The sequence below is a fragment of the Saxophila tyrrhenica genome, assembly GCF_035928015.1.
Source record: "Saxophila tyrrhenica strain CCFEE 5935 chromosome Unknown scaffold_6, whole genome shotgun sequence".
Taxonomy (NCBI): domain Eukaryota; kingdom Fungi; phylum Ascomycota; class Dothideomycetes; order Mycosphaerellales; family Extremaceae; genus Saxophila; species Saxophila tyrrhenica.
Genome location: NW_027041738.1, coordinates 976,705 through 1,002,263, shown reverse-complemented (window position 1 = coordinate 1,002,263; position 25,559 = coordinate 976,705). Strand labels below are relative to the sequence as shown.

General features: G+C 55.7%; 9 protein-coding genes across 9 annotated transcripts; 4 read left to right on the top strand and 5 right to left on the bottom strand.

Annotated features, from left to right (window-relative positions):
- Positions 1 to 202: 202 nt before the first annotated feature.
- Positions 203 to 2,125, bottom strand: LTR77_004462 (uncharacterized protein; the record flags this gene model as incomplete). The annotated part of the gene is made up of 1 exon (XM_064801716.1): positions 203 to 2,125. The coding sequence occupies one exon, from the start codon at positions 2,123 to 2,125 to the stop codon at positions 203 to 205; it is 1,923 nt and encodes a 640-aa protein (XP_064660346.1).
- Positions 2,126 to 2,716: 591 nt separating this feature from the next.
- LTR77_004461 (uncharacterized protein) lies at positions 2,717 to 3,217 on the bottom strand (the record flags this gene model as incomplete). The annotated part of the gene is made up of 3 exons (XM_064801715.1): positions 2,717 to 2,773; positions 2,832 to 2,955; positions 3,057 to 3,217. The coding sequence occupies 3 exons, from the start codon at positions 3,215 to 3,217 to the stop codon at positions 2,717 to 2,719; spliced, it is 342 nt and encodes a 113-aa protein (XP_064660345.1).
- Positions 3,218 to 3,641: 424 nt separating this feature from the next.
- On the bottom strand, positions 3,642 to 6,942 carry LTR77_004460 (uncharacterized protein; the record flags this gene model as incomplete). Its single annotated transcript, XM_064801714.1, has 5 exons — positions 3,642 to 5,213; positions 5,265 to 5,465; positions 5,525 to 5,896; positions 5,944 to 6,044; positions 6,135 to 6,942. The coding sequence occupies 5 exons, from the start codon at positions 6,940 to 6,942 to the stop codon at positions 3,642 to 3,644; spliced, it is 3,054 nt and encodes a 1,017-aa protein (XP_064660344.1).
- Positions 6,943 to 7,245: 303 nt separating this feature from the next.
- LTR77_004459 (uncharacterized protein) lies at positions 7,246 to 9,498 on the bottom strand (the record flags this gene model as incomplete). The annotated part of the gene is made up of 2 exons (XM_064801713.1): positions 7,246 to 8,414; positions 8,526 to 9,498. The coding sequence occupies 2 exons, from the start codon at positions 9,496 to 9,498 to the stop codon at positions 7,246 to 7,248; spliced, it is 2,142 nt and encodes a 713-aa protein (XP_064660343.1).
- A 908-nt stretch (positions 9,499 to 10,406) lies between these two features.
- Positions 10,407 to 11,933, top strand: LTR77_004458 (uncharacterized protein; the record flags this gene model as incomplete). Its single annotated transcript, XM_064801712.1, has 1 exon — positions 10,407 to 11,933. One exon carries the CDS (start codon positions 10,407 to 10,409, stop codon positions 11,931 to 11,933), a length of 1,527 nt encoding a protein of 508 aa, XP_064660342.1.
- Positions 11,934 to 12,223: 290 nt separating this feature from the next.
- LTR77_004457 (uncharacterized protein) lies at positions 12,224 to 15,017 on the top strand (the record flags this gene model as incomplete). The annotated part of the gene is made up of 3 exons (XM_064801711.1): positions 12,224 to 13,136; positions 13,203 to 13,651; positions 13,701 to 15,017. The coding sequence occupies 3 exons, from the start codon at positions 12,224 to 12,226 to the stop codon at positions 15,015 to 15,017; spliced, it is 2,679 nt and encodes an 892-aa protein (XP_064660341.1).
- Positions 15,018 to 15,217: 200 nt separating this feature from the next.
- LTR77_004456 (uncharacterized protein) lies at positions 15,218 to 15,895 on the top strand (the record flags this gene model as incomplete). Its single annotated transcript, XM_064801710.1, has 1 exon — positions 15,218 to 15,895. One exon carries the CDS (start codon positions 15,218 to 15,220, stop codon positions 15,893 to 15,895), a length of 678 nt encoding a protein of 225 aa, XP_064660340.1.
- A 1,929-nt stretch (positions 15,896 to 17,824) lies between these two features.
- Positions 17,825 to 20,777, bottom strand: BOI2 (polar growth protein; the record flags this gene model as incomplete). The annotated part of the gene is made up of 2 exons (XM_064801709.1): positions 17,825 to 20,514; positions 20,570 to 20,777. 2 exons carry the CDS (start codon positions 20,775 to 20,777, stop codon positions 17,825 to 17,827), a joined length of 2,898 nt encoding a protein of 965 aa, XP_064660339.1.
- A 998-nt stretch (positions 20,778 to 21,775) lies between these two features.
- LTR77_004454 (uncharacterized protein) lies at positions 21,776 to 24,853 on the top strand (the record flags this gene model as incomplete). The annotated part of the gene is made up of 1 exon (XM_064801708.1): positions 21,776 to 24,853. The coding sequence occupies one exon, from the start codon at positions 21,776 to 21,778 to the stop codon at positions 24,851 to 24,853; it is 3,078 nt and encodes a 1,025-aa protein (XP_064660338.1).
- Positions 24,854 to 25,559: the final 706 nt, after the last annotated feature.

The window sequence follows — 25,559 nt, the reverse complement described above, 5'->3', positions numbered from 1 at the left end:
TCAACATCACCCTTATATCCTGCACTGGTCCCGGGTATCTCAAGTATCATCTCTCATCGCATCGTCTTCTTCGTGTCCTCGTGTGCTCCATCTTCTTCGCAGCCCGGATACTCGTGCTTCCACAGTACGCAACGTTCTTCTACTCGTGAAGGGAAACCAACTGCAGTCAGTCCTCCCCGATCAACGTCAATGTGCATCGTGCTCAGCCCTCAGCGAAGTCCATCAGATCGACCTCCATCTTGTCACCGTCGAAAGCAGCAGCAGCAGGCTCGGTCACAGCTACATGGCGTACGGCGCTCTCCTGCTCCGCGGGTGCAGCGGAGGCCGCAGGTGGTGGCAACGACGAAGTGCGAGGGGTCGCTGCATTGCCGGCTTGCGTTGTCAAGGCGCGGCGCTTGCGTGGCGAAGTCTCGAAGTCATTCGTGTCGGTGGGTGATGCATCGCCGTCGCCGTCGGTTGGTCCTGGCGAAGGGCGATCGTGCTCAGCAGAAGTGCCCAGGGAGCGCATGGGGCCGGGGAGGTTGTTAGACCGAACAGCGCCAGGCGATGGCTGGAAGGTGCGAGCTGCGGTCATGGTACGGCTGATGTAGCTGATGGCGGATGTGAGTTCTTCAACGTGAGAAGCCTCAAACATGTGAGTGGAAGGCGCGTTGAGGAGTTGAGCGATGGCCGTACTTCTGACGGGCGAGGTCTCGACAGGCTTGAAGCGGCGCCAATCTCCAACCTGACAAACTGCCACAAATGTATTTCCGCTTTCATCCTCGTCGTCCAGATCACCGAGCGGCGCCGAAGGATCAGTCATGGTGTGGTCTTCGTCTTCGTCGTCTTCGTCGAAGTTCGTGCTGAAGTCGGTTGGCCTCTCACTCGCCATAGTGACAAGAGAAGCTCTCATGGCCTGTTGCAACTCTTCCTCTTCGTGATCAACTCTACCAGTCCTGCGGCCCTTATGGCTGGTCGTCATCTGACCCGGTCCTTGCGAGCGACGTACGGAATCGGGCTCTTCGTCATCCTCGTCGTAGTATTGCTCATCGTCCTCAAGCACTTCTTCCGGCTTCATGCGACCGACGTCCGGGCCTGGCTTCTTGCCCTTGGAGAAGTATCTAATGTACTCTTCCATAGCATGTCTCGCAGCTTCGATCTTCCCGTCCAATTGATCGTCCCTGCCCAGCGTACGCTCAGGGCTCATCATGCTCGTCGCCAGCTCGTCCACGAATGAGCATGTCATCAAGTGATCGCGCACCCTTTCTGGAAGCCTGACCTCAACGTTGTGGCAGCCTGTGAGCGTGGCGAACGGGCGCAGGACAAGCTCGATGTTTGGGATACCGTAATGGCTGGTTGTTCGAGGCTGACCTTTCTCCGAGTCCCACCAGTAGTTTTCGGCGTGTTGGATGGCTCTCCGGCCCGACTTCTCCAGCACTCCTTTCGGATTCATGAACACGATGGTGATGTTGACGATGCGCTGCTCGACCCCATTACTTGTTGGGTTGCGCGCGAGCAGGCGGCAGAGCGCAAGGTTCATGAGAAAGGTGTTGATTGGTGTGTGCCTGCCAGAATCGCCCGCGGGCGCCGGATAGATCTTGATAATGACCTTCTTGAGGCGGTCAAAGCTGAATTCGTAGCCGAAGTCGCCACCCTTGAAGCGGAAGTCGAACCGCTCGTCGTGGCGATCAAACTCTCTGAAGTGAAGGGGTTGGCGGCCAGCATGCAGAAATTCGATGCCCCCTTTGTGCAGACCCTCGTGCGCGTGGACGACGAAGAAGCGCTCGCCGTACACCACCTGAGCAACTTCAGAGGCTATCTTGCGGTTCAGCAGCATGAGCCCCAGGGTGAGACCCGGACGCCGAAGGTAAGAAGTCTTCTTGGTGGCTGCGACAGCATCGTCACTGCACGAGACGTCGTGGACTGTATCGCGAGACGGGAGCAAATCCTTGAAAATTTGCAAGCGAATCTCTGTAGGGATCTCCATCAGAAGGCACGTCTTTGGTGGTGTGAGGTACGGAGGTGGCGTATAGATCTGCACATTCGACTGGAGAGCTTGAGGTGGTGGTGCCATGAGGAAGCCGAAGACGTAGTTTGCGATCAGGTTGGCGACCTCCAGTGGGATCTTCGAGTTGCCGGCACCCATATTGACGACGATGCGTACGAGCAATTCGCGTGAACGCATTTTTTCGGCGGTGTGCGTGGTACAGCGAATGGCGCGGTGACAATAGGAAAGCTGGCCGGCGCAAGCGGACCTGGGAGAAAGGTGGTCAGCACGGCGTTTGCTCACACATGCAAGCTGCAAGACCTAATGCACAAGTGAAGCACAGCGTGAGACACTCGTCATGTAGGGGTGCGGAAGATGGTTGGCACTTCAAAAGCGCAGTGGTTGGCAGATGGCGGTGGCATGACGTTGAGTCCGGAGGTATGCAGCGAAAAGCGAGCGACAAGAAGTAGGTAATCGCCTCAGGTGAAACCTGTGGGATGTCACCTCATTACGCTCCACTCTATAGAAACATGCTCACTCACATGAAAACGGAGGACCTGGACTTCACTTCCGTCACATCAATTGCATGTCTTTTTCGTGATACGCAGCTGTTCGTCTCAGTCTACGCTACTTTGTGCTTCACTTCTGAGCACAACATGCTTCCACCGCTCAATATCGCTCCGGACTCCTGGTCCATGCTGAGCCATATCTGATGTTGGCCTTTTCTTGATCCTCCACTCCTCCACATCTCTAGTGAGCAACACGGCCACCCTGTGCATCGTTCTTGCCGCCATCACGGCCAGAGTTCTTTGCATATTGTCAGCTTTGGATTGGGAGAAAAGGTGTCGCGAGATAGGCTGCATACCTCCGACTCCACAATCTGACCCTTCTCAAGGATCGCGTTCATGACATCGTCGTCCTTGTGCGTACCGAACTCATCCTCAAGCGTGCCCTTCGACGCAGTGTCGAGTATGCCCGTATTGCCCTGCCTGTTGAACGCACGAATGTCAGCATCTGGACAGCAGTCTGGGGAATGGAATCCACCAGCTGGCCGCATGCCAACTAATCGCTGCCGTCCGGTATGACATACTTGTGTGTGATGAAGATCTTGTAGCCATCCACCACCTGAGCCAACGGCACACTCTTGTCCGACTTCCAGGACTGGACAGCCTCCTTCGACTCAACGAAGATCACAAAGTCGTCTTGCTTGCCCTTGTAGTGAACCTTGGTCTGTTGAGCGTTGCCCCGCATGTTTGTGGTTGTGGGCGGGTTTGGATGTGGTGAGGTAATTCTCGTGCTCCGTTGAGTAGATTTGAAGTCTCGTTAAGCTGAATTGGGAGTTGAAGAGTATTTGTGTAGGAGCAGAAGAGGAAGTGGTCTGCAAGGGAAGCTCGAGCTTGTCGTCTCACGTGCTGCTGTCGCGCTAAGGTACGTCATCCCGAGCTGATGCCAGGAACCAAACAAAAACCAAGAGGCAACCCTGGCTGCTTACGATGCACGTGAAACCTGAGGTGATGGATGACTTGGACTCGACGCGGTGAGGCTTTTAACCTGCTACATAACATCTATGAGCATTGTCCAAAGCCTGTGAACTCAACAGCAAAGCGCTGTACCCGAGCAAGAACAGCGCTGTCCAACTTCGTCTCATCTACCAAGAAAACAGTGCTCGACTCATCTACCCAAAAAGTCGTAATAATCTACTCTTGCTCTTCCTTGGTGTTTTAGCTGGCGCATCCGGTCCCTTACTGGCTTCAGGATTCGGGGACAACGTCTGCGTCTTCAATGCGGGCGTCTTCGGACGTTCTTGGACCACGCTGTACACCGGCAGGGTCGGCCTCCCTTCCACGGCCTTGGGTGGCACTGGCATGGGCGCCGGCCCCTCGTGTGCATGGGCATCCCGCACGCTTTGCGCCCTTCTGAGCGTGGAAGATTTGTTCTCCCCGAGCAACGGACTGAATGGCCGCTCTATGGTCATTGTAAAAGTCCGCAGCGCAGATGACTTCTTGCGCTTCGCCGCCGGATCTTGTAGCTCGAAATCGGCAGGTAAGAAAGCTTCCGGGGCATTGTGGAAGTCCACGAGTGGTGGAGCGCTTGGTCTGAATGCTTCCGCTGGGTGGCGAGATGGCGGTGCCCTGCTCTTCGGAGGCGGCATGTCTTCTTTCCGCGACTGGCTCATACTGGTGTAGCTGGCAGATTGTTTGGAAGACGAGAAGTTGCTGGTGATGCTTGCCATACTGAACTTGCGGATGACGTGGTTCGCAGATGCTCTGATTGGGTCTGAGCGGCGCGGTGTCATGCCAGGGTACGGTATGAGGTCTTTGGTCCAGACATCGGACAGCAAGCTCTCAAGCCGGACTCGCTCAGCTCGTCGTGGTGCAAGTGTGTGTACGTGGCTCGGTGTAGCGACGGACTGAGACCGTGGGATCTGCAGAGACGTAGTCGAGGGATTGTCGACCGCCTCTTTGGCAGACTGCGTGTTCTTGATGATCACCTGGTTCAGGTCGGTCGTTGGTCCAACAGTCGCGGTCCGATGGACTGACATCCGCCGAACAAAGCTACCAGGCTTGCCGAATGCTTTGCCCACGCTGCGCATCTCGCCGATGAGTGGGGAGTGCAGGTCGAAGACATTCGCTGTACCATCGGCGACTGCCTTCGAGTGCGCTTCGATACGCTGGCTGATGTACCTTCGCCAAACGTCTGCCTCCTCAGAAGAACATGCAACCATGATGACCTCAAACATCCGGGCAGCATGCTCAAAGACCAGCTTCCAGGAGTACGGAGCAGTGTAGCACTGCAGGCCCTTGCCGTTGTCGCTCTCCACGATCGTTGCATTGGCCAGCGAAACGCCAGCAATCGTGCTGTACCGTTTGCTGTTGTCTTCCTCAGCAGTAGCGAGGAGCAGCGTTGATCCGAACAGCACGCAGATGGCGTACAGACCCTTTATGCGGTCTTTGCTGCGGTACGTGATGTACAAGCACCCGCATAAGTGGACCTGGCCCATGAGCTGTAGGAAGACTGGCCTAGGGAGCTGATTTGAGAACGTAAGCCGGTCGCCGATCAAGCATGTGCTCTGCAGCATTTGCGCCCTTTCTGGATTGTCCTTGGCCGCGTTGAGTCGTTGACATGCTTCGTTGAGCTGTACCAAGAGCTCTTGCAGCGATGCATTGGAGACAGGGTTGTCGCAGACGGGCGTCAGCTTGCAAAGGTCGCTGAAGATCAATTCGTATCTGGGCAGCCGCTGGATGGGCTAGCGTCTTGATCAGCAGTCTTCTCTCCCACACTCGGTGGCAGCGCTCACCTTGATGAGCAGATCCTTCACTGTCAATGCTCTCTTCTTGTTCGCCTCCCGACTCTTGACTGGATTCACATGCGCCGACAGCACTTCGATGGCTCGATCAAAGTCCGGCCAGCTGAGCATTCCTCGTTGTGTCTCATCGATATCGCGCTGGACAAGCTCGTAGTTCGCTCCGTAGTCCTCATACATCGCAAAGCGCTCGATCTGCAACAAACCAAGTTCAGCAATGTACCAAAACGCACTGCGCGGAAAGCATCTCCTACGTATGCAGAGAACGTCTTCGCCACGAGCGCCACAATCTGCGGGCTACATGTCAATGTCGGATCTTCATCCCCTGAAGACCGGCTGATGTTGAGCGAGCGGCGACCTTGTCGTATTGCTGTTAGTTTGCGATGCGCGGGAGGAGACCGCGTGGGCACGACATCAACGCTGTGCCAGCGAGCGTGCGATTTCAGGAAACCGCCAGCGGGCGAGAGCTTTGCGGATCGCTGGTCGTACTCTGCGAAAGGAATGACGGCGTGTAGGCTGCCCAGCAGCTCATCGTGGAGCGTGCAGAGGTCGAAGATGTTCTTCTGTGCTCGCGATCGAGCGAAATGCGCTGCGGACGGCTGGCTCCCGAGGAGTGTGGTGTATGCCTGACAGCTGTTAGGAAGTACTCTTTACCGCGTCGGCCAACACTCACCTTAGACAAGGCTCGGATGTCCGCCAAGTAGCCCTCTTCAGAACGAATGAGCTCCTCCAACTTCGCACGCCGCTTCCTCGCCCTCTGCTTGGCTGCATCATCTACAACAGAACGTTGGCTATCGATCGATGGTCGTGGATCGGATCCTGAAACAATGCTACTCCTCTGATGTCCTCGCCTCCAATGGGTACCTCTATTCGAGACGGTGGCATTGCTGAAACTCGCAATCGTGGCGGTGGCGGACCTGACAGCAGTCACGAGAAAAAGGGACGACCCTTGCGAGTCCGAAGGCTTGTGGTGCGCGGATCTTCGTTTGACTGGCGAGCTCAACATGAACTGGTCATCGTTGGGCTTGGGTCGAACTTTGCCAGATCGGGCTGGTGATGGTTTGGCTTTCTTGCGTCTACGGAGGGTGCTGAGCCACCTTTTGATGCCCCCCTGCTCTTGGACTTCGGGCTCATCGCAAATTTCCTCGTCGTGTGTTTCAAGCTCCAGCTCGAGGGACGGCAGCTCGTCGCCGTGGTTGACACTGGCGGCAGATTCGTGGTCGGCCATGCTTTGTTCGTCCTCGCTCACCTCCGTTATCTCTGCCTCACTCTCTGCCACATCCAGCAAACGCTGGCCAGTGGCTTCCGACCCCAACGTTGTGTCCGAGCGCAGCCGTGAGCTGAGGATCGATGTTACGCTTGCCCTCCGTGAGTAGCTTCCAGATGCGCTGCGTTGCGCTCGACTACTTGGCTGGCGCCTGAAGGTGAGATTGCTTGACGATGCTAATTCGAATATGCTTCGGTTCTCTTGTCGTCGGAAGGGAGGCGCCCATAGTGAGGTGAGGGACGAGAGTGAGCTGCCCGAGAGGCTGCGCAGTCGATGATGTCGGACGGTGCCATTGGAGCCTGCGCTGCGGATCGAGCACGGTGTGTCTTCGGCGCTGTACTCTTCGAAGGCGTTGTAGGGCGTTGGGCCAGGACTGCTTTGTATCATGGTCGCATTCGCCGCCATTGGGAATTGAAGGCATGAAAGTCTTGTGGGCGAGAGGGTCAGAGGGCCAATGGTACAACGAAAGAGATACAACCTGGAATGTTATGGTGTTGCTGTCCCGGTGGAGGTGGAACTCAGCGCTGGGAAGGAATTGTTGCAACTTTAGGAAAGACACATCTGACCTGGTATCGAGACTTACGCTTCGAGCCCATTTCAAGGCAGGTGCCGGCCGGACGACTTACACACCATATTGTTGGGGAAGGCGCTTTGTGATTGCTTGGAAGAACTTGCGGTGGTGTGAACGTTCAACCTAAATTGTCAGTGCTATGCCATCATATTCTCAGTGCGTGCCCGAGTCAACGATCTCGCCAATTTAATCCTGCCATCCTCCTCTTCGGCAACAGCGTAGCTTTCACCGGGCAGCAAGACTGCCTTGTCTATCGCAACAGGCAAGCCTCGATGGCGTCCTCGCAGCATCACAGCGCACAGTATCAGCTTGCTCAAAGTGCTCCACGACCCACAGAAGGAGTAAGCGTCCCATGGCACTCCAACACTGATCCCGACACAGCCGTACGCCGACACTACCTCAAAGATGAAGTTGAAGACTGAGAAGACCAAAGGGTTCTTCTTGAACTTGTCGGCTTCGATGATCACGAGCAGGAAGAGAGCGAGGACAATGTACCACGTATCGTGGGCAAGCTGCGCTCGCAGTTGTTGTCGAGCAAAATGGCTGTTACTCTCCTGCGCGGTGGTAGCAGCACCGCCGGGAAGGAAGGTCTTTGCTCTTGTGAGAAGTCCCGGCTTAGGTTGGTCTTTGGCGTCTGCTTTCTCGTCCTCCTCTTTCTGCTCCTCCTCTTCGGCGTAGATGCCCAGCGAGCGCTCTTCGTACACATTTGAGTTTCTCATCGTGATCACCACTGGGTAGACGGAGATATACATCATCACCACGTACAGCACTTGCAAGCTGACACGTAGTGATGGAATGACCACCACGTAGAACCCGCCACTACGAACTGCGATCGCCTGAAAGAGCCCATCCATGACTTGATATTTGGTGGGTAGATGGTCGTTCAGGTCAGAGTTACCGATATTCAGGATCTCGAACATGGCCCAGTCGACGCCGTTGAGCATGAACACCGCCAAAGCAAGCCACCAGGTGTGTTGCTTAGGGAAGAGGTTCGTGTAACATCGTCGCGGATGGTCGAGCAGAAACCTGAGTGTTGTAGCCCTCGCCTGCCAAACCTCGCTCCGGGCTGTACGATTCGCGATCCACTCCGTAACCTTGAGCATGCACCAGAGTATCAAGCGCAAGAAGAGGGGATAGCATGTGTTCCCGGCCAGAATAAATAAACCAATGGTCAGGAGCATGTAGTAGCTCCGCTGGAAGACGACCATGTTGGCATCCAGCAGGCTCATCCCTGCGTTGTTGAAGCCGGATACAGCGAGGAATGCACCCGCCCACCAAGGGCTAACAGCATTCACGTGCGCAGCGTCTGGCATGTTGAGAGCAACCCATGCGCCGCAGCCAATGCAACCAATGAGCTGCCACAGTATGAAGTAGGCTGGGACGAGCCAGGAGAGCAGCGACACAGCACGGTACTCACAGCCACCGAGCCGGTCCCGCTCCTCTTCGCTCAAGCCATGGAATTGGGAGTTGCGCGCTATCCAGCCGGTTGCCGTCTCGAAATAACGGGAGATATCGTACCGAGGCGACTGCGGCTTGGGTGGTGGCCCTTGGCGCTGGACGGTTGGGAATGACTGAAGGTCCGGAAGGGTGTTGGTTCCAAGAGTACTCATCGGCCGTGCGCCAACGCCCTGCATGCTGAAGAGTCCAGTCTTCCGCCGTCGCAAAGGTTCGGGGGCCAGGTAGGTACCAGTACGAGTAGGGACAAATCGAGTGTCATCCCTGAATTTGATGCCTGGACCACTTCGCTCACTCGATGGCTTCGATGGCTGGCCTTCGTCGTCCGAGACGTCTTCTGGCATTGGCTCGCCTGTCGCTCCCGAAATGCCGTTCATTTCAGGACCTCCTCTCCGGCCCGGCGGAGTCTCGTCACGCTTCTCGACACTCTGAGAGCTTACTATCTTGCCTTGCTCGTAGTCATCTTCAGCAAGCTCCTCGTCCTGGCCAGTCTCTCTAGACCTGCCACGGAGGCGACCATTAGCCCACGTCTTCACTCGTCCCCGTCGGCTGCGCCTTTCCCGCTCCTTGATGATCTTGAACTTTTCATCGAAAGCTCTCTTTCTCACGTGGACAACAAAAGCACTCACGAAGATGGCGCTTCCAAGCATAATTAATACGAACAGCAAGAACTGCTGAAAGGTATTCAGCGTGCTCAGGTTGACTGTATTGAGGCCAGCGAGAGTCATGGCCGAGACGGTCAGGAAGAGTGAGTCCGTGAAGCTGACGCTCCGGAATGGCGTACTCGAGCCCCAGAACAGCACGGCGGATAGGAGGCATGTCAGGATGAAGTATGAGTAGTGAATCGTGATGAAGTTCCGTTCCGGTAGTTGTTGTCGTATGAAGCGAAGTGGTTTGTTGAGCGGGCCCAAGTTTGGGAGGGTGATGCGCGCCATGGCTGAGGGAGTGTTGTTGCGTTAAAATGACAAATGGAAGTGTATTCTCCAAGACACAGCAAGTCCTACTTGTTGGTCTGATCTCCAGGGACGTCTTATCCTGATGGCCGGTGAAAGACGATTTTCAGCGTCGAGGCTGTCCTCGCGGTGTCGTTGGTTGGGTCCGCCGATATTCCTTCAGTATGCCGTGGCCTGGGTGCCGGTTCTCCACGTGAAGCTGGACCCTCGACGCCGCTACAATTCCATCCTACGGACGCCGTCGGACACTGGATGTTCGTGTGTCGAGATTCGAAGAAGGATTCATCCTTTAATAAGGGGAACAGTATGCAAGAGAATGGTGAGGTGCAAGATAAGCGAGTTACGAGAGGCCCCCTACCTATTTTTGTTGTCCATGCCAGCGCTCTCTGGCTTGGCACGTCGCGCCATCCATTGCTGAAATTACTGGCTGCGCGCCTGATTCTCCTTAGGAACAACACTCTCACATGCAATCATTCAAAAGACATCGGGATGAAGTCACATCATCGCCAAGTCGGCGTACGGTTCGGCCAGAGGATACAAGCCACAGGTGTAGAAAGCGCCATCGCACAAGCAAGCAGCGGCAGGCGTTGAACCCACATTGCACTGCCACTACTTCCTGACGTACCCCTCCACCTCGGCGGCAAGAGTTGTTGGTTTGGCAGGCAATCGAAGGTAGGTCCTGGGTACGAGACTTTCTGCTACACGTTTCCTACCACTTCTGCGACCTTCTTGCCATTGAGGCTGTTCAATCGCCACCTGCAAGGCGACAGCACTATTTACTTTGTCCGGTTTTCCTTCCAATCCTCCTACGAGCCTGATACGAGCACACCCCGAACGAACACTCGCAACTACTACAACGCCAAACTGCGAATTGTCTAGACACCACCGCAATGGCTGGACACCACGATCCCAAGCTGTTGTACGCCTTCAATGGCATCAAAGCGTACCACATCCAGGACGGCGAAGAGCATTCCCTCACGCCCTCCGGACCACAAACGCTGTCTCTGTTGATGGTGCCAACGAACTCGCCTTTCGCTGACCTGTCGACTACGATACCTCAGAACGAGATACCCGATGAAGACTTCTACCTCCATCTCAATCTTCCACCCGAGCTGGACCTGCCAATGCCAGCGACGACACAGATCTACCACCAACCACCTTCGTCCTACCTCATACCTCGTTGGGACCTCGGACCTAACATGCACGCCTTCACGAAGATCGAGTTTCCGAGGATAGGGTACGGCGCGACGCAGGAGGACATTGATACGTTTGAGACAATCCTCGCGCAGTGCACGGCGTTCCTTGAGCGCGCGAAACCGCCAGTGCCGTCGCGACCAGGCGAGAAGGGAGCGTACAACCCTGCAGACTATGGTCCAGGTGGGAGATACTCCGACAGCAAGACGCATGATCCAGGTCAGATCGTACTGGTCGACGAAGACGACGGATCCGTCGTTGGCGAGCTCGGAGGCGAAGCCCAGGTGGTGGAAGACTCGCGCTTGAAGATGGGCAGCAAAGACCCTGTGGAGATACAAGTCAGCCAAGACGGAAAGCGCATCGATGTGCGACCCGTCAGTGAAGACTATCTCCAAATGGCGCGGCACCCGGCATACAAGAGCAGCACCCTTGTTCAGAACGCAGCGACCGCGTCCCGCCTGATCGTCACTGGCAGCAGCTACATCGGCAACGTGCTGGCCTCCGGCGCGGAGTCGTTCACGCAGAAGACCAAGCCCAATGCTAAGCCCATGGAGTTCAGTCCTGCCGCCCACGACCGCGTACGCCGGATCAACACCTTCACCAAGAGCACAGCCGCCCTTAGTTCAAAGACCGTGGGCCGTGTTACCGACATTGCCCAGAATACCGCTGCTTCCATGTCCGGTCATAAGAAGAATCGCGCCAAATCGGGCTTTGATGAGAAAGGCAACCCACTTGCCGAGGAGCAATACAAGCCTGGCCTTCTCAACAAGAGCATGATCGCCTTCAGTACCATCGCGGACGGCATCGCTACTTCGGGCAAGAGTTTGCTTACGACGAGCGGTGCGGCAGCGAGTACTGTCGTGGGCCACAAATACGGAGAGCAGGCTGGATCTATCACGACTGATCTCGCTGGTGGCGTGAAGAATGTCGGGCTCGTGTACATTGACGTGGCTGGCGTGTCACGTCGCGCCGTCATCAAGAGCGTCGCTAAAGGCATGGTGGTCGGCAAGGTGCGTGGCGGCGGTGATGTGGTTGTCGGAGGTGGTGATGGTGGAGTGGTGCCTGAGCAGGACATTCAGAATTACCAGGGCGGTGGGGTGTCGAACGACAACCTACAAGGCGGAGGACCAGCCCATGGGCCCTCTGGAGGCGAGTACAGGCCGGCAGGATTTGGAAATGCCGCACCGCCGCGATACCAGGACTATCCAGCGGGCAAGAGGTGAACGTGAGTGGTGGATGGGATGTGTAGCGTACATGCGAGATGGTTTATGAGTAAATGAAGTTATGGGGCCGATTGATAGATGTTTTATGCAGCTGACGTTTATGAAACCATAAGGATTGTTGCTCTTCATAAGTGTCGTCCGCTCCTTCCTCCAATACCATGGTCACATGTTAGCGTTCACTAGCGCGATCTCGTACTTGCCTGATCTCGACTTCACGATCTCACTTTGTGCTTCTCACACTCCATCAATACCACCACAAACTATGCGCAAGCGCAGAAGACCACCATACGATGTCGACCTTCGACGGCAAGGTCAAGGAGTTCCCGGACGTCCGCATCGACTCCTTTCGAAATGAGCCCAACTCACGTCCGCCGCTGGCCTTCTTCCTGAGCCATGTCCATTCAGACCATTTGCTTGGCCTTGAGACATGCAAGTCGCCCTTCATCTACTGTTCGCCCGGAACACGCGACATCCTCCTGCGACTCGAGAAATACCCGCATCGCATGAACTTCGCAAAAGGGATCCTGGAAACCCGCAAGCAGACGTATCGACATCTGAAGAAGCTGCTAAAAGCCATTCCGCTCGAGACACCAACCGTCATTGAGCTGTCTCCAGGGAGCAAAATCCGCGTCACTCTTTTCGATGCCAACCACTGCGTTGGCGCCGTCATGTTCCTGATCGAAGGTGGCGGTAAAGCTGTGCTGTACACGGGAGACATCCGGTCTGAGAAGTGGTGGGTGGATTCCCTAACTCGGCATCCTGCGCTCATACCGTACGCCGCTTCGCCTGATGGAGGTGCGATCAAGACGCTCGATTGTATCTACCTCGATACTACCTTCGTGGTTTCTGGACGAGAAGATCCATACTGTCACTTCCCGTCGAAAGCAGAGGGTATCCGAGAGCTCTTGCAGAAGGTCTCTCAGTACCCGGATGATACCTTGTTCTACGTCGAAGCATGGACTTTTGGCTACGAGGACGTCTGGCTGGCGCTGTCGAAATTCCTAGGCTGTCAAGTCCACGTTGACGAGTATCGCCACGGTCTCTACCGCGCTCTGGCAAATGGGATAGAGCCGAAAGCACCTGAAGCTGTCAAAATGATCGGCTTTGCTTGCGGCAATCACTTTCAGCAAGGTTGTCTAGCCCAGCACTGGAACAGGATACACAGTTGTGAGAAGGGCACGAGTTGCGAGGTCTGGAGCAAAGGTAAGTATTTCAGCGCCGCAAAACCTGTGGTACTCAATACGAGACATTGACTGACCATATTCGTAGACTTCGTACGCATCACACCGATCGTGACTCGACATAATGGGGTCGAAATGGCAGAGCTCGGCACCGGTGGCGGTCAAGGCGATTTGGCTCAGCAGCATGAGCTTGAGTTTCTAGATCCCAGTTCAGTCGGCCAGCTGATGGCACTATGTGCAACCAAACTGCAAGGCCAGCCTCAGTTACTTGCCAGCGTCCTCAACCTCCTCGCAGGCGTAATGAAGGAGGGCACTTACAGCATCGACCTGGAAGACTTCAAACCCTACTGCGAGACGGAGCAAGCTGGCGGTGAGACACAGACTGACTTGGGGGACATGTCACTCGATAATTTGGTATCAACACTGGCTCGCCTTGTCACGAAGGCGAAGACTGGGACGGCAGAAAGCGTCAGGCAAAGCAAGGCCGCCACAAGACCTGTATCAAGACGTCGAGCTGATGGGCTGCCAACGCAGATCGTAAGTGCTCCACCGTTCGTCTCATCGAACAACGCTAATAAGGTCAAAGACGTTCCCGTACTCTCGCCACGCTTCCTACAACGAGCTGTGTCTTCTCGTCGACGCCTTCAAACCTCGCGACATCAACCCTTGCACTGTGGACGAAAAGCACTGGCGGCCACAAAGCTCTATGGGTGCATTGTTCGGGCACCTCTACAATGACGTCCCGACATTCACGCACGACGATACCATGTTCAATATGAGGCTGCCAAATGAGCCGATCAAGACAGAGCACACTAGACCAACTTCCCCCAGCGATGGTTCGGAGCCCGACATCGCATTGATGCAGCAGGCCAACGATGGTGGAGGTGTCCCTGTGCTGGTGCGTCAACCAGCTGTTGAGCCAATCGTCATACCGAGCGATGATTCGCAGGGCGGAGATCTCGGGGAGGAGCATATCCGCCATGTCAGTGATCGAGCACCTGCAGAGAACGACGAGCAACAGTACGGACTCGAGAATAACATGCAACCCGCCGCGACGCAAGTCTTTGGATGGTCCAATCGTGGCAGATCAGAGACACCTACACAAACGCGCAATGCAAGACGAGCGGAAAAGAAGAAACTGACATTCCTGAAAGAGCAGAACCTGCTCCCGTCGCAGTCCACTTTGAAGGATATGCGCCAGTGGGAACAGAGCAACGGGGACTGGATGGCCAGGATACTGCCGAAAGAGATTCTGGCACACAACATTGACCCGCCCGCCAGAAATACCGGTTCGAGGAGGAATGCGGATGGCACTGATTCGGTCGATCCATCACGTCGAGAACAGGAGCAGCTTTGGTCTCACTCCACAGCAAAACTACCCGTTCATCCGTCTCAGACCGACCTCTTCTGGCCGCTTGACAACGCGGCACGCTTTTTCGAGTCAAGGGAACATCGCGAGCTACGCGAAGTCCCATCCACTGCACCCACAGCCCGCATTCATCACAACGGGAACGACCAGCTGCCGTCTAAGTGGCCAAGTCTTACTGCCATCGAGACTCGGTCGGTGTCACCACTTCGCAATCGGTGGCTCAAACGGATGGCAGACTGTCAGGCTTCGAAAGATGACGAGCAACCTGCTGCAGTCGACAAGAAGCTGAAGCAAGACCTTGAGCCAGGTCGTGTCGTTCATTCGACCCGGCCGGGTACTGCTCAACGCTCGATGGAGAGGACGCCGGTCTCGAGTGGGAATGCTAGGCCAAGCCGTCACAGCGTGTCGTTGCCCACCACCATGGCGTTTCGCCTGGAAGCTGGAGACGCTGCTAAAGGTGTTGGCGGACTGAGCTGGTTCGACGTCGGCCTTGTCAGTGTAGGCGGACATCAGACGAGAGAGGAGGAGTTGTAAAAGGATAAGCATGAGAAGGCGTTCTAGGCATATGATACCCCCGGATTTGCTTTTTAGCTAATGCAATATTACGTCGGCTTGCATGTGATCGTCTCGTTCTCTCAAAACTGATTCTTCTTTGTGACCATACACCCTCTGTTGAAACTGGAACAACTACTATGGATTTCATATTGGGTCTGGGCCTTGCCCTACCCATCACGATGGGGACCGGCGTATCAGTCGTGACTGGGGTCGCGCAAGGCGTAAGCGAACAGAAGAAACAGAACGCCGATGCCTCCAACCAGACGCGCATGCTGAAATTCCACCTCGATGTGCTCGTCGATCCATCAGCGCGTAAAGGCAAAGGCGAAGAGCTGCACAACACCATCGTAACACTCCGAAACGACAAGTTATGGGTCGAGTCCAAAAGCCCAATCACCCGGATGCCGCAAGAAGTCTCCCACCACCCATTCACAGGCTTCTACGTCGCATACCCAGACGACAATCGCCCATACACTCGGGGACTCGTCAGCACCATCAGCGTCGACCCGCCCATGCTGAACTGGATCTACATCGACAAAGACACGCTCGAATGCAAGTACGCTTCGCGAAGTGGCAGCATCGCGCATCATGTGGGTAGCTACGATTGGACGAACGAGAGCAGCGAGAACTCGTGCATTACTTTTGACGAGTTTGAGGGGTTCATTGCAATGGAAGAGGAGAACGGAGAGTGGGCCTTGTACTTTGATTTGAACGATGATGGGTTGAAGGAGCAGAAGAAGGGGAGGAAGACGGTGGAGGTCAATTTGCAGAGGAGGGTTATTAGCGAGCAAGAGACGAACAAGTGGGGGCTGGCTGGGGAGGGGAATATTGGGTTCAAGAAGACCAGGGAGGTCTGAGCGGGCGGCATGGGGAGAGTTGTGTCTTGAGAGAAGGATACGAAGAACTGTTGAGGTCTGACCTTGCGGTCAGATTGGAGGCCGTTGCGCTGCCGCCCTGTTATCCGTGGGAGTACATGGTGTACTGTACGAAGCGGCCCGAAGAGAAGGAGGAGGAGGCCATGCACATGCTCTTCCGAGCTCGTACGCTGGTCTTGACTCGAGAGATTGGCAACATGTCAAGGATTCGGCAGCCAACGAGTCGTCTACTCGGCCACGAATATAACATGTGCGACGATGTTCGCCCAGTCCAGCCTCAGTCGAAGAACGCCGACATGCCACGAGTGACAGAGCAGCACTGAGGCTGGGCCCGTTCAACCTTAGCACCTCACCGACTGACCACGGTCTTTCTGGTCCATCCAACCATATATCACACCCCCCGCATGCTGGGTTCGGCAGAACTCTCGGGCTATGTTCTGTGGAAGGCAAGCTACAGGCGCTCCGCACCAACCGGCGAGACTTGTGGCCGACCATCAGCAGTAAAAGCCTGCGGAAACGAGCGTCTGTCAGCTGCAACAACGATCAGCATTGAGACGACACTGTCTATCGCGTAATCCGCGTACTCCAACTCAAGCTTTCGAGACACCAAGCCTGTTCGTCCTGTAGGCTTGCACAGAAGGGATCTCCATCCCTCCCTTCAGAGGGCTAGCATTGGTCAGTTGCCATAGGTAGATACCAAGACTGTCAACGTCCTGCATACCACTTTCAGTACACCTTCTTGTCCATACCTCGCTGTGATTGGCTTCACTGGATATGCACAAGAGCCAGGGCGCCGACAAATTGCGTGCAGTCGTTCCAACGCTGCTGCAGCTGTTCGAGCTCTTGGATCCCTGCCAACCACGCCTCCACGTCACAATGCCGTCTGTCGGTTCAGCGATCAACATTGGTGAGGGATTGATAAGAAGGCAGCAGTTCTCGGATACACAGTATATCAAAGCAACTCTACAGAACCATCTCGACCGAGGAAACCCGCGTCGAAATAGACGACAGCGCATTACGTCCCACAACCAACAACTCTAAAACCACCATGAGCAACAACGACGGCGGCAGCGGCAACAAGAATTGCTCCAACTGCGTACTGTCCCACCCGTCAACCCATCGTCGTCCTTCGTCGTCCTCTGCTGGGCTAACCGTTCGACTTAGACCGATTGTACCGACTGTACCAACTGCAGCAATTGCGACGATTGCCAGCGCTGCGACAAGTAACATCGATCCTCTCTACCATCGCGTTGCCCCCGGCATGACGGACTGATCTCGTCGTTCAGTTGCTCGAACTGTGATGGATGTTCAGACTCGTCGAATCTGAGTAATTGCGATGACTGCTCGGTATGACACCCTGTTCTGCCAACCGTTGTCTTTGTGTCAATGTCTCCTAAGAGGCGCAAAACCCTGTTATCGATGTGCTAAGGAGGTCAGGACTGCCGGGATTGCAGTAACTGTACGGACTGTTCGGGGCTTAAGAACGCGAGCAATGAGCATGGTCAGTCTGCAATGAGCAAGCATCAGCGAAGGGAGGAAGCTGACGTTGATGTTGGCAGGTGTCCACAACGACATCAAAGGCGACCTGAAGAAGTAAGAGGTAAAGCAGCAGGACGGTCCTCATGCGAGCAGAGCGTAGGCCACCGGTGGAGAGCGGAGAAAGAGAAGGAGGCAATGGTGCTCGAAGAAGTCAGATTACAGTATCACATTACACAGCTATCACCATCAACCTCCCACCGCCACTAAATATCTCTATCATACCATATCGATGCTCTCGTAGTCGACCAACCCCTCCCAAAGATCGCGTTACGTTCATCGTGTTTCTCGTCATCCAAAAGTGGCCTTGTAAATCTTCTTCGAAAAACAAATGCGTCCAATCCACCATCTTCAAGCAAAACAGGCAGGCAAGTGTTAGCTCACCACCTCCTTCTCGTTCCAATGCGGGCTGCTGCCCTCCCCACCCCCAACCGTGCTTGGAGCGTACGAGCTCTCCTCCTCAGCACCAGGTAACGCATCGTTCTTCTCGTCCAGCCCGCCGATGCCGAGACCGCGGCCGCTGGCTTCATCGTCACCTTCCAGCTCCGCGCTCTCGTCTAGATCATCCTCTTCCCGCAGCGCAGGAGGCCTTTCTCGCCTCGCCCGCGCTTTCGCTAGACTGATGGTCTTCTGGTTGTACGTCGTCGTCACCATGCCTTCGTCGTCCCGATCGATGGTCGCTTTCATCAGCGCAGCCATCCACAGCCGGCCTTCTTGTCGGGAGTTGACGGCGAAGTAGTGCACGGTGGGGCGAGTGAAGTTGACGCCTTTCGAAAGCCCGGATTTAGGCGGCACGAGCTTGAAGATGAAGATGCCCTCGTCGCCTGCGGGAGGAGGGTGGTGTTTGAGGTCTTGCTGCGACGTTGTCGATGCGGTGCTGTCTTTCGGGCTCGTGGGAGTGGCGACGCCGGTCATGGTGGCGTGCAGACCGGTGAGAGTTTCGTTATGCGCGGGTAAGACACGGTGGAAGGAGATGTCGATGAGGCCTTTCTCTTCGGTGTCGGTGTCGGAGTAGTAGTAAGACAGTCGGCGGCCTTTGAGGATGAACAGGCGAGGCTTCCAGGTCGTCATGAGTGAGCCGCTCTTCTTCTTCATCCAGCCGGAGTAGTCGCAACTGCTCATTTGTTCGGCGGGTGTTTTCTTCTCGAGGCCGCGGGTGTAGGCTGATGTGGACTTCTTCGTCTTGGGCTTCATCCGCTTCTGGCGTGCTGGTGGCGGTACGAGATTCGTTGCTGAGCCGTTTGAGGTTCGTGATTGAGCTTCCGACTTCTGCAACTCCAGACTCTGTGTCTCGGTGCTGGGTGTGGTAGATCCTGTCCTCGAAGAGAAAGGCGCACCCTCTTTGGTAGGTGAGGCCGTTATCTTCTCATTCCTGGTGATCGCATCGCTGATCGTCCTCAGGCCGGTGATCTTTGGCTTGTTGCTCGAAAAGAACGCAAACTTGTTACTGGAGGGACTGCTGGAACTCTTGTTGGCTGAATCGTTGCGCATCGCTTGGCTCATCGAGCTGTCCAGCGACTGATCGCCGTAATCCAACTTCGTCACAACAGGGCTTAGAGCTTCTTGTGCAGTCCGTGTCTGCTTCGCCTGTGGGGTAGGTGCTGTCACAGATCGCATGCTGTCGTACGTGTTGCCAACGGAGCTTAACCCTCCGAAAACACCTGACGTTGAGCCGTAGAAGCTTCCAGTCGCAGGACTGCTGGCACCCATCGAGCCAGAACGAATGTTTAGACTCCGCCGTTTCGATTGAGTAGCAGAGCTGCTTTGTCTTGAGTGCGTGGAAGGGGCGGCGGGTGGATTCCTTTTTGTGAGCACGTTCTTCTTGCCAGATCTGGAATCAGCATCGGTTGATGAGAAGTACCCACGATCGAGATCGTCAGGTGTGGTTGTCAAGAAGCTTGACTGCCGTTTTGGTGCTGCTGTATCTGCGCTCAGTGTGTGTGAATGGCCGGCTGAAGTGCCGTTGGTTTGTGGCTGACCGAGTTGCCACTTTGTATCCAGTGAAGGCTGTTTCCGGTGTCGCGTTCCACCATCCACGGAAGCGCTCGTCGAGTCGATGCTGGAGTGTCGTCGTGAATGTTGCATCTCTCTAATGATCTGTGCGGACGGTCGATAGGTGTTCTCGGGTCGCGAGAATGAGGTCATGCTCTGCAGAGGTGACATTCCATCGGTGCGGTTCGGCGCCTGAGTGCCGCCTGAATTTGAAGACATTGACTGCAGGGTGCTGCTTCGCTGAGGAGCAGCGATGCTCTGCCGAGCGGCCGGGTCCAGCGCACGCGGAAGGATCGATCCCATAGTTGAGGCACGATTTCTAGTCGTGTCGTTGCTAGTTTCGTCGCCGACGTTCGAGTACTCGGAATTGCTTCTAGCCACTTTTGCAGGGCCGCCAATCCGCACCTCATCTTGCAGGGCTCTGACCTTGTGCCACGTCTTCAGTCTCCGTCCAACTGGACCCAGATCAAATTCTTTCAAGAAGATGCTGCTCTGCTCCATCGCAAGTAGCACCTCGCCACTGATCTCTTGCTCCTTGAAGACTTCACAATGCGCCCTCTCCACTCCATGATCCTCGAGATACTCGGCCACTCTCCCAGGCGACCACGCCATCACTTCCTCTTCGGTGTGCGTCTCATGCTCCTCTTCATCCGTCTCATGTCCAGCAATGTACGAGAAACGAGCCAAAGGCTGAGGAGCTGCCGAGGTACTGCCAGTGTTGCTGCTCGCGCCGTTCGTGAACGGCATTCGAGGCACATTCATGTCGTTCATGTGTTCGTCTATTACCGATAGAGTCTCGTTCATGACTGGCGAGTCGACACTCATCGAATTGAGATTCTTCATCGTTGGAGTTCCCAAGGACGAAGTGGATGTCCGGAGGGCCATTGGAGATGCCGCGTTCGGCTGAGAGCTTGACGCACTCGCCGGTCGCTGTGCATTCGTCGTTGGCAAATGCTGTAGAGACCCGGTCATCCCCGTCGCATTGCCGTCTTGTGGTGTCTTCGGCGGTCCGTCGCTTCTCCGTCGCTGCGGCGCATTCGCAGCCATTCCCTTCGGCGCCGGAGTCGTATACACTACACATCATCAGCATCCCACCGACCAACCTACACATATGGCATTCTTGCTTACCCTCAGGAAACAGTCCTGTCTTCCCATTCGCCATATGCCGTCCTAGAAACCATCCGTCGCCAAAATCATCGTCCCGCTCCACCAGCTCGATCCTGTCGCCCTTGGCCAAGCTCAACTCATCCGTGCTCCTAGCCACGAAATCGTGAACTGCCAGCAGCAGCGACCCGGCAGGGACATGCTCCTTGACGGCTCCGGCCCTCGCGGCCATCTTCGCTCTGCGCTCTCAAGTGGTATCCAATCCGGAGCGGCGGAAGGGTAAGGATTGCGGGCGGGACACGCTGTCGGCGCGGACGTCACGGGTTCGCGACTTCATAGATACCTGTGTCGTTTTGGCGCGTGCGGGAAGGGGGGGGTATCACAGCGGTGGGAGATGGGGTCGCGCTGGACAGAAAGTTGCAGGATGCTCGTGACGTGGCGATCGGCGGCTTAATTGGCTGAAGGCTAATTGTACAAGTCAACTTTGCTGCACGCCCGTTGTTGCTGGGCGAGAAGGATGGATTGGATATCACGTGGCACTGATGGAAGACATTGAGGATGTTTCTGAGCGAGAGTCCTGAAATGATGATGATCTCAACACGGCCGGAGCGGAATCTTAAGTGCACTTGCTTCCGAAGCCATCCTGAGCCCGATTTTGAAGGCTGGGCTTCCAGAAAAAGATGCTTGTCCAACCACACTTCCGGGTCGCTTCTCGCTTCAATCTAGGTTTCCGGAGAACGTGGCACTCTCCCCTCGTGTTACAATCGTGTCTTCTGTTGTAGCAATGGCTGTTTGTTTGATTAACGAGAAGCCGCGTTATTACGATCCATCGAGCAGTCGAACGATGGAAAGCTTGTCTTCCATGCCTGTCGATCGTATCTCCAAACCTCAGGCGAGAGCGTCCAAGCGTCGCTGTCGACCGTCATTTGTCGGAAGCTACTACTGCACCTCGTCCCACGTTTGACCTCCAGGTTCGATGGACGTCCAGCGCATGTGCTCGTTGTCGTTGTCGCCGTGGTTCATGACTACCATGAAGAAAACGCCTCCATCCCGTGCCTCCAGTCCGTCTTCATGGGATCAAGCTATCCCGTGGCAGTCCAGCGAATGCGCGTGCCTTTAAACGCTGCCCATGAATGTCTCATGCAAGGCTGCGATATAAGAGACGATCGTCGCGACCCATGAGCGAGCCCAAGGATACATTGTTCTACTCGCATGGGCGGTATCGCGACGATGCCTGGCACAGGACATACTCCGAAGAAGAGAAAGACTACGAATACGCCTACCACAGCGGATGATATTGCACAAGCCAACTCGACGGCGCAGCTCTTTGCGGGGGCCAGGCAGAATAGATGGATGTTGCAAGACCAGAACATGTCGTTGCAGTGGGGCGGACCAAGTCTTCATCGGCCACCCCACGAGCAGGTCCAGGAAAGGTCGATATCGAATGCACAAGAGACTCCCTCCGGTATGGCGACAACTCCCCGCGAAAAGGGCAATATGGATGGACTACAGACAGGGCAACAGGCGTCTTCGACGTCGACAAATACCGACAACGAACTTATGGCCGGCCTGTTCGACTTTACCGTCTCCGAGAACCCTACGACAGTCGCTCCTTCCTTCTTGGTTGACTATGGCACGCCCGCCACCACGGCAAGCGCGACGCACGAGCCCCCGCCAGCTCAAAATCGCGCTATGCGAACATCCTTCGACGTGACAGCAACAACAGCATGGCAGCAGCCAGGGTTGCCATCGCCAGCCTTGACCGAGAGGAATATACGTTCGCCGGCATTTGCTAATGCTGACACCTTCTTGCAGACTGCAGGCTCATCACACGCGGCACCGCCGCCTCAGAGGAGAGGGCCTGGACGGCCTCGCAAGCCTGGTCATCCACCACCAGACTTTCTACATACCATGAACGGAAACCCTCCCCGCAAGGCGGGCCCAGTGCCTCAGCACCAACGCCTCCCATCACAGACCAATATCCAGCCCAGGCCAGCCACCCAGACGCCACCGAATGTGAACCCACAGAGCCGGAGCCGGACGCATCCTACTCTACCGGAATTCGTGGCCCACTGCAAGGAACTAAAGCATGTCAACATGCGCTTCAATCTTGCGCAGTTCAGGCAGGAGTGCCACGACCATGGGCAGACACTCAGCGACATCGACCAAGGAAGGCTCATACTTTTGAGCAACGCCGTCGAGGGCACCGACTGGTTCTACATCACCTTGAGCCAGATTGTAGTTCTCGCGGACGATGCCAAATGCCTGCCTCAGCCCGCGAACGAAGTCGTCTACCACACCTGGAGATTCCTTGATACGCTACTTTCCAACAACAGCGCTGTTTCTCAACACGTCCTTGCGTTCCTCGGACGGTTCCCCATGTCGCTGGTCGGCCTATATGCGTCCCCTGACAGCGTTCGGTATCAGCGGCAACTGTGCGAGGTTGTCGAGTTTGTGAAAGGACTGCCGCATAGGTTTGGTCAGTTGGCGCAGGACTGCAAAGACCGTCTGGCACCACCGCTTGTGGAGGAGATGTACGATGCGCTTGGTTCAGCTAGTTGCGTCATGCAGAGTACCATCTTCCGAGCAATCACACGGATGATCTGGGAGCCTCAGCCTGGTGTCGATCTGAACAATGGGATCGGGGAGTTGGAAAAGCTCCACTACCACAACCAGGCTTTCTTCTTCGCCAACGCTCGTCGCAACCGTCAGGAGATGGACGCAGCCATCAATGCGATGAGACAAACATTCTTCGCCTGGAACGGCCACGTTAAGAGCATGGCGCAGTTTACTGCATACCAAGCTCAGCTGGCCCCGTCCCAGCGCAGCAAAGCACCAAAGTTTGTCTGTCCACCTCAAGCTGTCGCAACATTCCAGGCTACGCCCTCGCTGTCCACTATCGTTGAGCAGCTAGACGGCAGCGGAAGACCACCGCAGCTCCCTTCCGTACAAAGCGCAAGCCATGCAATGGACTCGCGACCGTCACCTACGCAGTCAATGCACCCACACAACGCGGCAAACACGAGGGCTGCTGGCATGCCAACCACGAACCAGCGGGCTGCGCAAAGGAACACCACTCCGGCGCAGCCTAGCATGACCCTGGCATCCAACTCGGCCGCTGTCCATCCATGGACTATCGAGTACCCGCCTCAACTGCAACCTCCTAATCCGCGAGTCTACCTGTTCCCACACGAGCGAGACCCGCCCCGTGCTCAGCCAACCGAGCCGGACACCACTCGTAGCGGCCTTCATCAAGCTCACCTCAGGAGTCCTACGCTCAAGCCTCTCCATCCTTTTGCAGGCTGCAATCTTTACCGCTATGTCACCGCCTATGCTGTCCCACCAACGAAGATCAACCCGGACCTTCCTGTCAGCCGCATCACCTTTGAGGCGACACCGGAGGATGTTGAGAGGACCCCAGCTGCTGTACCATCCAATATCGCTGGAGAGCCTCCCAACTACTCCCTCGACAGAACCTCACAACAGTACCGTCTGCGCTGCGTGGCCGTACCACCAAACGATTTCCCTGACGACCAGTCGTCCATCGAGGCAGAAACCTTCTGGCCGGACAACTTGTACATCGACTTCAACGAAAAGATGGTCGAATCGCGTAGGAAGTTGCATCACGGCCGCCACGCTCCTGCGGATCTTACAGACCGTGTGTATGAAGGCGAAAACGAACTGAAGATTGCGCTTGCTCGTACCAGCACCGACACCCATTCTTTCAACTACGCTCTGTCCATCGAGATCGTGGGCATCATGTCCCACGACGACATCATCGCTGGTCTCGAATCCAGAAGCATCTCGGCTGCGGACTCGCTTGCGGCGATCAAGCAATCTCTCTCACCTGGCTCGGACGTGGACATGGACGACGACTTCGCCATCACCTCCAGCAGCATGGTCATCCCCATCTTCGAGCCCTTCAGCGCCAACCGCATGGTCACGACTCCCGTCCGCGGATCTGGGTGCTTACACCGCGACTGCTTCGACCTGGAAGCCTTCCTCTCGACTCGCCAGCGCAAGGCGCCCGATCAACCGACTGTGGTGGACTGCTGGCGCTGTCCGATCTGCCGTAAGGACGTGAGGCCGCACACGCTGGTGAAGGATGGGTTTCTGGAGGAAGTGGTGCAGGAGCTGACGAGGCAGGGGAAGTTGGATGCGAGGGCGATTGTGGTGGAGGCGGATGGGAGTTGGAAGGTGAAGGCGGAGGTGAAGACGGGGGTGAGGAGTGAGAGTATGGAGAGGGAGGATTTGGTGGGTGCGGGGAAGAAGAACGGGAAGGAGATTGAGGTTATTGAGTTGGATTGAGGGGATGGCTGACGGAATGTTTGCATGTGACTGTTGTTTGTTCTGAGCGAGGTGCTTTGTGGGCGTTCTGGAATGGTTGGCACACCACTGTTCGATGATACCATGGGAAAGGGATTGCATGTGACTGCTGTACGGATGATAGTCTAGCTGCTGAGTAGAAGAAGCCTTTGGACTTCTCGACATCTTCTCCGTCTTCTGATTTCGTTCTATGAGGTGCTGACACTGCTCATAATATTCTATCGCGCCAAATCCTTCAACCTTTCGAGTACAGTCACATGCAACTCCCACCATCCCGCGGCGCCACCTTCCTTCCCAATCGAGCCATAGCGCCTTCCTTGGCCAGCCAAACGTCACCAGCCGGCGATCACCGATGGAACGAAGTCTGTTGCAGAAGTTGCTCGTGTGCCTTCATTCCTGTTCCTTTTTCTCTTCCTTCGAAGATCCTTTTTCTAAAGTACCTGAGCACGCGACAGCAAGTTCCCTCTTCTCGGACATCTTTTCCTACGAAGGTATTGTTGGTGCCGCCTTTCTGTTCATATCTCTACTTCTTCTCTCTCCTTCTCTTGGACGGTCCGCTTGGTTTGTAGGATCGTGGCGCGCTGTGCTTGCAACGCAGAGGCGTGTGTCAGGAGAAGAGCAGGAAGCCTTGAGGTTGTACGAGAACGGCATAGAGAGGCGCATTCAAGACCACTAGACGACTTCCATC